Raw genomic sequence first — 11,884 nt, forward strand, 5'->3', positions numbered from 1 at the left:
TCGCATGAGCGTATACTTGGATTACAGCTAAAGATTACCGTTACTGAATTACAACTCGGGATTACTGCTACTCCTAGGATATAGCTATACTATGATAAGGAAAGATAATTTGATTAGTTTGATTGGATTAGGACAAGATGACTTACTTTGTTGTATTCTTTGCTATTTATAAATTTCTCTTACGGTTATCTTCATCGGCTATGGTAGTTGGTTCGTCACCATGTTGGTCTGTCAGATTATTCTGTCTCTTCTTACCACGTATCCTTTTAACAACTCTTTATACTTGATCTTTTTTTGCCTTTTGGACTTCTTGGCGTGCCCTGTCATTAGATGACATATATCATTTTGATCAACGCTAGATATAATTTCATGAAAAGCACTCCAAATACCTTTAAAAATCTTACGCATGCTATACATTTCCTGTAATGACATGTCCTTTTCTAAGTGGCTATTTCTACGAATGGTAAATATATATATATATATATATATATATATATATATATATATATATATATATATATATATATATATATATATATATATATATATAGGGTAAAGGCACTATGCACACTTTTAACTATTAAAGGTTTGGGATGTTAAAATCACTCGGGACTACAATCCTTACAAAGTTTTTGGAATTTGGATAGTTTGGATTAAGTGAGATAAGTGATCCATTCAGTGGCCGTATGCATGAGTACCGACTTTCATACTTTGGCATTATCAATTTTGGAAGCGGATTAGCTTGTGTACAACACGCCACCGGCATGGCGAGCACAGATTAGCTACTGAACTTGACGGTGGCAAAACTCAAGCCTTAGGCCAAGCTCGCCAAATGGATGGATGGTTTTTATATAACACAACCTCGAGACGGGATGCATGTCAACACACCAGCCAGGTCAGCCAACCCGCTTCCATCAATTTTCCGAAAGCGGATTGGTTTGTGTACCACACCACCGGAGAGGCTGGTGTGTTTACGTCACTAAGTTCTATGGATCCTATCATAAGGTACGTGTTATATCCAAACTGTCTATCCATTTGGCAAGCTCTTTATAAGGCTTAAGTTAAAAAATACACGACAAGTTCAAAGATCAAGTGAACCAAATTGCAAAAAGGCAACAGAGGATTGAACATCTACCATTGAAACCTTTTCGAAGGTCACGGGAGTTTTTGATCAATATAATATTTGTTTTTCATCTTCATCCCAATTTGTGTGACCTTATAAACAAATTAGATGGTAAATAAATGTTATCATGGGCCTTGCTAATGTTTGAACAGTGAGAATCATTGTCATCGCCACTATTTGTGGTGTGGTCCACTTAAGATTTGGATAGGACTCATTTTTGGGCTCATGGTCTAAAACGATCTCACCAAATGGATTAACGGTGTGGATATAATAAATACAACATTGTGTAGCCATGTAACTTTGATGTCCTTTGAATAGTTCGTATGGCTTCAAGCTCCAGGAGAGTCCCGTCGGTCTTCGCACGATACGTAGCGGATCTGCTGGTGTCTCACACACCCCGTTGGTGTACCATACACGAGGCCGGTGTGTGTAGTGTCGTGTGATGACGAGCACTGGCACTCCTTAGCTCCGAGCTGTATGTTCAAAGGATATCAGAGTTACAGTGGCCTCGTAATGATGTATTTATTATATCCACGCTATTCTTCCATTTGGCAAGATCATTTAAAGCATGATCCCAATAATAATTTGTATCCAAAGCTCATGTGTGCCACACTACAAGTAGGAGGGGAGAATAATTCTCACAGATAAAATATTCATAGAGTATGCCATAATATTTATTTTCCATCCAAACGACCATAAGGTCACACAGACCTAGATGAAGAGTAAAAACAAATATAATAGAACTTCTGTGACCCTCAAAAAGCTTTCAATGGTAGACATTTAATCCCCAATTGTTCCACTTAATTTTTGGATCTGTCTTATTTTTCTGCTCAACCTTTACAACCAGCTCCCCAAATGGACATATAGCTTGAATATAACACATAACTCATGGTGGGACCTACAAAACTTGGTAACATCAACACACCAGTTTATTTGGTGGTGTGATGTACACCAACCAATCCGCTTCCCCGGGGGCGTGCCATGAACGGACGCACATTTCCTACGAAAGCATTTGCAAGAAGTTACTGTGCACCGGAATGCAAGGTGGAGTCCAACAAGATGTTTACGGGAAATTCAATCCGTCCAATCATTTTTTGAGCTGATTTGAGGACATGACCAAACCGAGGAGTGGCTCGTTTTAATGTTGGATCTACCTTATTATTGGTCGCATGTCCAATGGACAGATTAGATTTCTCACACACATCACATAAGCCCACCTGAATTCTTATGCAACCCCAACGAAATGCTTTAGCAAAAAATCCGTGTATTCCACGCTTATTTTAGGACATGCACGGGAGGAAATAATATGAATTTTGTGATCACAGTTGAAATATTCACATGGACACGAAAGTTTTATATCAGTAAGTTTTTAGTGTTTTTACTTAATCGCAGTGAAAACAACCTTTTAAACGGTTTGGATGTTTGAGTCTAAGAAGGTTTCAACGGCCAACATTCCTTTCACCGCTATTTCATCTCGTATGGCCCACTTGAAATTTGTATCCTATTTAGTTTCGGTTGCATGTCTTAAAATGAGCTCTAAAAATGGATGGACGGTTAGATTTCTCATGAACATTGCAGTGGACCCCACCTTGCATCCCTCAGCAGTAACTTCGTGCGAAAGGCTTTAGAAGGAAATCCGCGTCCCCACGAAGGCGCGTGGCTGGGAAAATGGAGCTGACGTGGCATTCGTGGAGCACTGCCGGCTATAAAAGGACGTTCCGACGTGCCCAAGCCAGTTACGTCAGTTGAAGCTCGAAGCAGAGCTCCGAAAGGAAAACAGAGCGAAATTGCGTTTTACATCTGCAACTGTCAAAATCCCCGAGCTCCGAAAGGAAAACAGATCGAAATCGCGTTTAACTTCTGCAATTCGATCCTATACAATGCCTAGAAACGTCAATTCCGTCCTCCACGCCAGCAATCCACGCAAGAAACGACAAATGCAGCCCGTTTCTCACTCGAAGAAGCTCCGTTCCAAGATCCCTCGCCGGAAACGCATCCCTCACTTCCCAATTCTCAGCAGATCTTCGAACGAGCTGTTTTCATCAAAAGAGTCAGAATTATCGGCGTTTCCAGCACCTTCCTGCTCTTCCTCCTGCTTTACGGGCGATGTCTCCTGCGATTCGAGCATGATCTCTGTCGGTTCTGTGAACCCGAAGAAACGGCAGAGATCGAAGGAAAGCGACGCAATCGAACGCTCCGGAGTCGCATTTTTCGGCAAGGATTCGCGGCCGATAACCAGATCTTACTACCGGCTGAAAGAAAATGTCAGGTCTGAAGAAAACAAAGGATCTCCAACCGTAGGATCGTTTTCTCCACCGAAGGGTAGAGACGTCATTAGATCGGCTGAGGTTTCTGAGAGAAATTTGAAGCAGACGATCGGATCTGTCAAAAGAGCTCCAAAATCAGAGAAGAGCGAAGAAATCTCTTGCATTGAACCGTTTTTACCGGAGAATCCCAATCTGAAAGCTGGATCCTGTAAAGGAGACGAAAATTCGTTGCAATCTCTTGCAATTGCAGCATCTGCAGCCTCCGGAGCTGAGTTCTCCGAAATTTCCTGCATAGAATCGCTTTCGGCTGCGAACACTCGAAATGCAGCGAAAACTGAGCCAAGTGTCGTTGTTTCAGAACAGACTGTGGATCTCACTTGCTCAGAGCAGCTATCGGACGGAGACGACAGCTCGGATTATTCGAGCTGTCAGGAAATGACGCTTTCGCAGCTGGAAGCAGAGATTTTCCCTAAAAATTCGGACGGTGAGTGTGTCGAGTTTTCTCAGCCGTCGCTTTCGTCGATCCTAGGAGAGTCGTCGGTTGATTCCGAAACATCCGGCTGTAATTCCACTCCGTCGGTCTGTTTTTCGCTGTTTTTACAATACACGAAGCAGTTGTCGAGGTCGAGATCGCGTCTGAAATTTGGAACGTCTGATGGAATCGAAGACGAATACTCTGACAAATTTACGGTCAGATATTCAATTTGCATAAGATGTCTTCTTTAAAGTTGTTTTGTATTTATATTGTCTAAATTGATGTTGTAATTTTTAGCTTTTGAGGTTCGAAAATGAAGAGCATGAAGAGAGCTACAAAAAGCTCAGGATCAGGGAGAGGAGACATGAGTATCGGCACAACTATATCGAGGTATACGGCCTGACGACGGAGTATGGAGATGTCGTGCTCCAGCAGCGGCTGCTGATGGTAAACTGGATAATCGAGGTGAGGGACTCTCAAATCACATTTTCTTAACAATCGCGCTTCTTTAAAGCTTTCTTGTTTCAAATAATCGGCGATTTTTTGCGGGAGTAGTTGAGCACATACTACGCAGTGTTCTACCATTTGAGATCGTTCCGCGTTTTGCTGTCTGCTGGAACCCGGACCGGGATTGTTTACAAGCTTGTCTTACAAAGCACCAAATATGTGTGGGGCACAATGCACTTTATATGTCAATCCACTCGGTCCATAATGCGAGAACCATTATTTTAACCGTTCCTGCAAAGAATCATCTCCATATAAATCTCAAATAGGTCATGCCAATGGAAACCATGTAAAAGCTTCTCCTAAAACCTTCAAGTTCACACGCTGCCGCCTTGCGGCCCGATAGGCTGATTTTGGTATTTTCCCTTTGTCCTGGTGATTTACACCTGATAACGGGTACGATGAAAGATACACACCATGCTGGCCCCACACAAACTTATGGTTGGGATAGCATCCGATTGCTCCTTGTGGTCTGGCCATTTGAGCCGTTGATCTCGATTATTTTTTACCTGTATCTTAGGATCGATGATTGAACCTGATGTACTGATTGGATTCTATATATATACAATATGGTGGACCCACAAGCTTGGGCGTTTTACGCGCTGAGTAAAACACAACGCGGAAAACAGGCGTTGTGAAGGATCCCCGTCCCTGAACGGATGCATGTGCATCCTCGTATCGTATCGTATCTGGCTGTTTCTTTACTCTGTTTCTATGATACGCTGGACTAGGTAAGATTGTAGACCACAGGACGTCGAACCCGAAGCCTAGGTCTTCCATTGTGCATGGACCATGTGATCTTAACCGCTCATCTGGTGGACCATAATGTGGATATCCTGCGGTGAAAATTCATTTTTCTGCGGTCCAAGCATTTCAATTTAAGCATGCCACCGGCCCTTTCAATCTTAAACACCCAATCTAAGTCCAACTTGTGGCCACCAGTATCTAGATCCTGCGAATTCTGCACTCTGGACGGTCCATTGGAAATCACACCAGAGGAGAGGCTCCAAATCGGGTGGGCACTCTTGCGAGTCACGGGAGTTTGATTTCCTCCAGTTCTTTCGTTTGGGTTTTGACAGAGTACGGTGCTCCCGGCCGTGGTGTACCGTACGTGGGTTCTCAACTACGATTTCATCTTAAATGATGATCTTAACCGTTCATATTCTCTTTACTGCTTTATAGAAGATACGATCAAATATTGATTATACTAAGCTTTACATATTGGATTTGGATATGGTCCATTCAAGCTTTACTTTCAATGTTTTAAAACCATCTTCACACACAATCATCCTTTCATCGAATCCTCCTTAGAATGGATCTTCTAGCATAGAATCTAAAATATGAACGGTTCAGATCATCATCTAAGATGCAAACTGGGGGACCCACCCCCGCAGGTAGCTGTGGAATGGGGGCACCTTAACCTATCAAAACCGTCGTCAAGGAACCTTGTTCGGTTTCGAGTTGTTTCAGATTCGGAGCATTCCCACGAACTATAATTAGTTTCCAGGACACTCGGACCCACTAAGTTAGTTGCGATACGTGCTGAACTGAACCCAGGCGGGGCCCGCCATGTCCATCTACGTTAGAATGCTTTTTTCCCACGTGCAAAACCATGTTCCTATGGCGATTTCTCTTCCCATTCTTTTTCCCTACCGGATGTCTCCCTCTCTTTTGACATGGATTCTTCTTTGGAGCAGCACGCGGACGAGCACGAGCTGCACTACGAGACATTGTTCTTGAGCGTGAGCCTGTTCGACAGATTTCTAGGCAAAGGGTTCTTCAAAAGCAAAAGAAAACTTCAACTTCTCGGAATCGCTTGCTGCACCCTCGCTACGAGGATCGAAGAAAACCAGCCACTTAACTGGTATCTATCTACTCTCTCCTTTATTATCGTCACCGACTCCATCCGATTTTTTTCGCCCTATCTCGACTTTTTGAATTTTCTTAAGTGGCACCGTCTATCTTTCGCAAAGCTCTCCGACACAAATACCTCGCGAATGAAGTAACATTCACGAACTCGCGATCGTGTGCTCGGAGTGTAGGACAGACGAACCACCTAACTAGCTTAGACTGGCAGTCTTGTAATTTCGGGGCAATTAAAGGGCAGTTTCAGGATCAGTCTTTTTATTACAGCTGATAGCTGGGAATACCCTCATTGGGGTAACAATTTACAGATTTGACAACTCCTGGTTATGAATCGGGAATTCCCACGTGTCAAAGTTGCACATGTGCGAGATCCAAGCCGCTCACATGACGGGCCTCATTCTGGTGATAGATGCTTTGGCTAAAATAAATCAGGAAATTCTGAATATCAGGTGAGCCCTAACTGGACAAGCAAACCGATAGTCAAGTGAAATTTAATGGTGTTCCAGAGTCACGATACTACTAGGGCTACCTGATGACCAATCAGCCTGATTTTCAAGACAAGCATCTACCGAGAGCGGTTTTGATCTTGAGTGAGAGACCAGCGCCAACTCGTCCCAGTTCATTTTAGCATTTCTCATGTGTGGCAAGTCATGGACATAATATAATGGAAGTACTTTTCTTCTTCTTCTTCTTCTTCTTCTTCTTCTTTTCAGTATCCGACGGAAAGAATTCCTAGTGGGAACCAACGTGTTCAGCAGATGTGAAGTGGTGGCCATGGAATGGCTAGTGCAGGAGGTCCTCAGCTTCCAATGTTACCTGCCAACGATCTACAACTTCCTATGGTATTATATATATTCTTTGATCCCTTTTGATAAAATAGAAATAATTCATTTTGGAACATCTACACCATAAGTTCGCTATAGGTGAATCTCATCGCCATTTTGGTACATATAATTTGACTCTGATTGTAAGTATACCAGATCGTAATACTTTTCATTAACTGATGGGACTCACTTTTTTATCCGTCTGATGAGATTTGCCCATAGCGAACTTTCACAGCGAGCGTTTCTTGCTTGGATCAGATTTAAGAGAATTTATCAGCCACACGTTATGGTACCATAACTCGTGGTTTGGCACTATATCTGTTCTACTAAAATGCTACTTGTGCAGGGATTCCATACCATGAAAACGGTAGGTGCCACTATGAAGATTATTCTTCTCTCAGCCACACCTGTATTTTCAATCAGATCATCGGTGGTTGTCCATTGATTCCAGCAGTGTGGCCATCTGATGAGTGAACCAATCTGATTTTTATGCAAGATGATCTTCATGTCGGGATGTATTGTTTTCATGGCGGATTTCCTACACATGAGGCATGAAGCTGGGGTGCGGTTGCCTGTTACTAATCCATTCTCAAGATTTAAACGAGGCCTAGCCCTGGGTCCACGGACCATTATCGCACCCTGTTGTTGGACCAATGGCATGGATGATCGGAACTGTTCAAGAGTTAGGTTCTATAATGATATTCAACGGGTGGAGTGCGAGTTGCCACAAACAGATCCTAGCCATGTTGTCTGTGTATGGATATAATCATACAATGAGATTACATTAATGGGATAGTTTACATCGAGCCCTTTCTTTCGAATTCTAGGATCATTTAAGAAAGAAAGGGACGCCCATCTACTATTTCCGCTAGTTCCCACCTCAAGTAGTCCATGGACCCTATCTTTCAAAAAAAAAAAAAGAAGTCCATGGGCCCACTGCCTTTTACACTTCAAATAATAAAAAAACAGGTCAGATGTAAACGACCCGAATGCATAGCATGAAGAACGGTAATTTCATGTGCCGGTATAGATGTCAATATAGAATAGTGTGAGATATCTGATATCCCAGCTTTCCATCAGGTGAGGTACAGTGTTTAGATCCTCTCGCCTAAAGTCAGGTTGTTACACACCTCAGGCAGCCCACAGCATTTTTATTTTATTTTTAAAAAAAAGCAAATTGATGGCTGAGAAATGTTTTAATGGTCATCTTACGTTGTATATTGTGGACCACCCGATGAGTGAAATGGCCTCATTTTGGAGCAGAAGCATTATTTCCAAGCAGATGGTAAGATCCAATCAAGCACCCTTCGCATATGAGCGCTTGCGGCTGCATGTGGATGACCAGTGCGCGACCTGCACGTGAAATCAGTAAACCTTTGCGTGGGATTGCCTATCAAGAAAATGTCTAGAATTGCATTCGTTTCCATGATGCCGGGTCTCGCTTTAGCCCAACACCCTTCCTTAAACTGGCCAAACCAACATTGAAAAGCCTATAGTGTTAAACGTAAGAGAAATGCTTTGATACTCTGGCAGAGTGGACCGATTGATATGTAGGCACTTAGAAATTGCACAAATTACTAATAACTGATAATTAAACTCAGTTGATTATATTACTATCTGATTGGTGGACATTTATCAGACAGTTAGAAATGAAAAATATCGAAGGGGCCAATTCCCATGAACAATTCTCCACTCTCCACAATCTAGTCAGTTTCATTCGAGTTAATATATGCTGTGGGTACAAGATCAGGGTGCCAGCATATCAAGCGTCATGAGTATCATATGATATGACTCGTCTTAAACATTATTCATCTTTTTTCTGTTGAAAATCGAAAATGCAGGTTCTACCTTAGTGCCGCAAAGGCAGATGCGGAGGTGGAGGGCCGCGCCAAATATCTGGCCGTGCTGTCGCTCCTCGACCATGAGAGCCTGTGCTTCTGGCCTTCAACCGTCGCAGCCAGTTTGGTCATTCTCGCTTCCCTCGCTGCCAATCGCGACTCCTCGTGCCAGTGGGTGATGGAGGTAACACACATCTCTAACTACTTCAATTTCCACGACAAGAATGGAAGGTGAGGATCTCATTAGATTTTCTGTGACTGAGTCATTAACTTGCGTCAGGTGAGGACAGTCATCGATCTGGCTCCACGTATGGACTGAGCTGTTTGCTGATTCTACACTCGTGTGGAAGCCCTTTACATCCACACGGAGGCAAATTTGTCCCAATTTGACACGTCTGACGGAATTGATATTCCATCATGTGAGCATCTCTACGCTGTTAGGATCCTGTGCCCGAAAATCCGGCCATTTTACACCTCGAGTGGGCCATAACATTCAAATCGTAAGAACAGCTAGAAAGAAAATTTTAACCTTCAATTTACTTTGTACCTTATGGCCCACTTCAAAGGTGAAATCATCTGCTTTTTCGGAAGAAGATCCAACCATGATTTCCAAGCTTATGGAAAGCTCATATCTCAGATGTGTTTATATATATATATATATATATATATATATATATATATAATTCCTACAAGTGGATGTATACGGCTCCACGCCTGAGTAGAATTAGCATTCTTGAATTGACTGTGTCACTAAAAATGGGGACTGTTATCCTCTGCAACACATGTTGTACAAGGCCACACAACAATGGAGTTCTGTGGGCCCACCATATTGTAAGCGTGAAATCCACTCTGGACATCAGGTGTACCGGTCCATTGCAGTCCCTTTTGCCAACATTCATCCTGATCCACAACTGAGGTGGGCCAGACTACAGGGAAGAATGGAGAGGAGTTGTATGCGGGGAACATTATATATATTTAAACTAATCTGCTCATCAACTTTGCCCACAGGATGAACTACTACTCCAAAAATCAGCTGGATTAAAAAACTCAGGCGTGATTTTACATTATTGCTTGTGGTGTAGCTCACTTGAGTTTTTACAGGGCTGATTTTTGTATTGTGTGGTAGAGATGAAATGCTTACCTGCTGGACGGAGAGGATGTCACACGCAGAATATGGTGGTATAGCAAGTGCTGTCGAGAATTCCGTTCCACACAGGGTTAAGGTGATCTGCATATTAATCAATACGGAGATCACCTCGGAAAGACCCACGTCACCCACCAATGGAATGATGGGACCTAGAAGAGTGCAAATAGGTCCCATCATTCTGGACCTTACTCTTGCCCCGGTGGTAGACTTACAACACTAGGTAAGGGTTCGACTACCCATAGGTGGTGAAATCCCCCTACGGCGTGAGTGTGTGGGCATATGTGCGCGTGAAAATCCCATTGGAGCACGCGTAGCAACTGGCCATGGCAGTCCGTAGAATACCAACCAGAAAGCTTTGGCTTTCCGGCAAAAAGTGAACTTTTACAATAGTTAGATGAGAGATGAGGCTATCTGTCAAGCGTTAACGGTGTCTTGCGGTTTTGCAGACACACGTCCGAACCGGAAACGACGATCTACCAGAATGCATACGGGTACGAATCTCGACGAGCCAAGCTCGTCCCTAGGGCTATTTTGTAATTTCATTTGTCGTAGAGGGGTGTTTCTTTCCGATTCCTTTGCTTTCCCTTCTTAAACTGCCACATTTTCAGTTATAACTGGTGCAAACGATGGGACCCACCCGTCTACGTCCCTCATTTATTGGGTGGGACCCATTGGTTTGGCAATCCGGGAGCGGCTTCGGTGGATCCCTGACTGTGAGGCCTGCCGTGATGTATGTTCCTTACATCCACGCCGTCCATCCATTTTGACAGTTGATTTTAGAGCAGCATGACCACATGTTAGGTGGATCACACCGTAGGAAAATGTGGTGACTCAATACCCATCATTGATCACTTCTTGAGGGCCACCGGAATGTTTATTGCCATACTACATGTTGATTAGGGCTATCAACGGGCCGGGCCTGGAGTTGGTCTCGGCCTGGATTTTGAACTGTTTCCAGCTGGGCCGTTGGGCCAGCCATATTCAAAATTCTGCTTTTAATAGGCCAGAGCCCGGCCCATTGACACCCCTACCGTTGTAAAGGTCGCAAAGACCTGGACGAAGGAACAATACAAATATCAGTTGGATACAAAACTTTTGAGGACTATAAAAAGTTTTAATGGTCAATCACCACTGTTTCCTGTAGTGTGGTCCACCTAAAATTTAAATCTGCTTCATTTTTTGCATTACGTAGAAAAAAAAAAAAAACTATTAAAATGGATGGACGACGTGGATATAAGGCGGATACATGGTGGGCGCTGCACTCAGGATCCAAGCCGCGCCCCCGTGGATTACCATAACTATGAAAGGCAATGGGAGGGCTGGGCCAGGTTCTTGGGCTTCGAATGGCCCCATTTCTATTTGGGCATACAAATACGGCTTTCAATTTCATGACCAAGGCCCATCAAAGTCTAAATTAAACATGCACGATCCCGGTCTCAGGACTCAGATCCACCCATAAACCTATATCGGGCTGAGACCGTAAACCCGAGAGCCTGTGGGTCCATTTCTACCTTTTAAACATAAAACCTCGTTGGATCGTATAATTGAGCCTGATGTCGTACCCTTGCAGGGCCTGGAGTGGTTGGTGAAGTACGTTTGCTAGAGAAAAACCGTCAATCGTCGCATCAGAGCCGTCCAATTTCAAGCCAAGATGAGGTGAGATAACAGATTACACCGGTAGGACCTTTATTCTTTCTCGTATGAATTTTAGCAATTTGTAACATGTTCCTCTCAATTCTTCAAATGTATTAAAAAAATAATAAAAATGATAGGATAGAACAATGCGTAGTTGTTGTACAAGTGGGAAGATAGTCCCAGCTAACAGCATCTCTCTTCTTTA

The 11,884-nt window shown here is 43.3% G+C and overlaps 1 protein-coding gene across 1 annotated transcript; it reads left to right on the forward strand.

The window, feature by feature from the left end:
• Positions 1-2,954: 2,954 nt before the first annotated feature.
• Positions 2,955-11,647, forward strand: LOC131250690 (cyclin-SDS-like). Its single transcript, XM_058250973.1, has 7 exons — positions 2,955-4,080; positions 4,163-4,330; positions 6,067-6,233; positions 6,949-7,077; positions 8,901-9,081; positions 10,491-10,535; positions 11,615-11,647. Exons 1-7 carry the CDS (start codon positions 3,004-3,006, stop codon positions 11,645-11,647), a joined length of 1,800 nt encoding a protein of 599 aa, XP_058106956.1. The 5' UTR covers positions 2,955-3,003.
• The last annotated feature ends 237 nt before the right edge of the window (positions 11,648-11,884 follow it).

The sequence above is a fragment of the Magnolia sinica genome, chromosome 7 (genome assembly GCF_029962835.1).
Source record: "Magnolia sinica isolate HGM2019 chromosome 7, MsV1, whole genome shotgun sequence".
In the NCBI taxonomy this organism is placed as follows: domain Eukaryota; kingdom Viridiplantae; phylum Streptophyta; class Magnoliopsida; order Magnoliales; family Magnoliaceae; genus Magnolia; species Magnolia sinica.

Bases quoted from the DNA above. Each gene is read 5' to 3' on its own strand.
- LOC131250690 (XM_058250973.1), top strand. From the start codon at position 3,004: ATGCCTAGAAACGTCAATTCCGTCCTCCACGCCAGCAATCCACGCAAG. The intron at 6,234-6,948 runs GTATCTATCTAC...TCTTCTTTTCAG, and splicing joins GAAAACCAGCCACTTAACTG to TATCCGACGGAAAGAATTCC. The intron at 10,536-11,614 runs GTACGAATCTCG...GTACCCTTGCAG, and splicing joins ATCTACCAGAATGCATACGG to GGCCTGGAGTGGTTGGTGAA.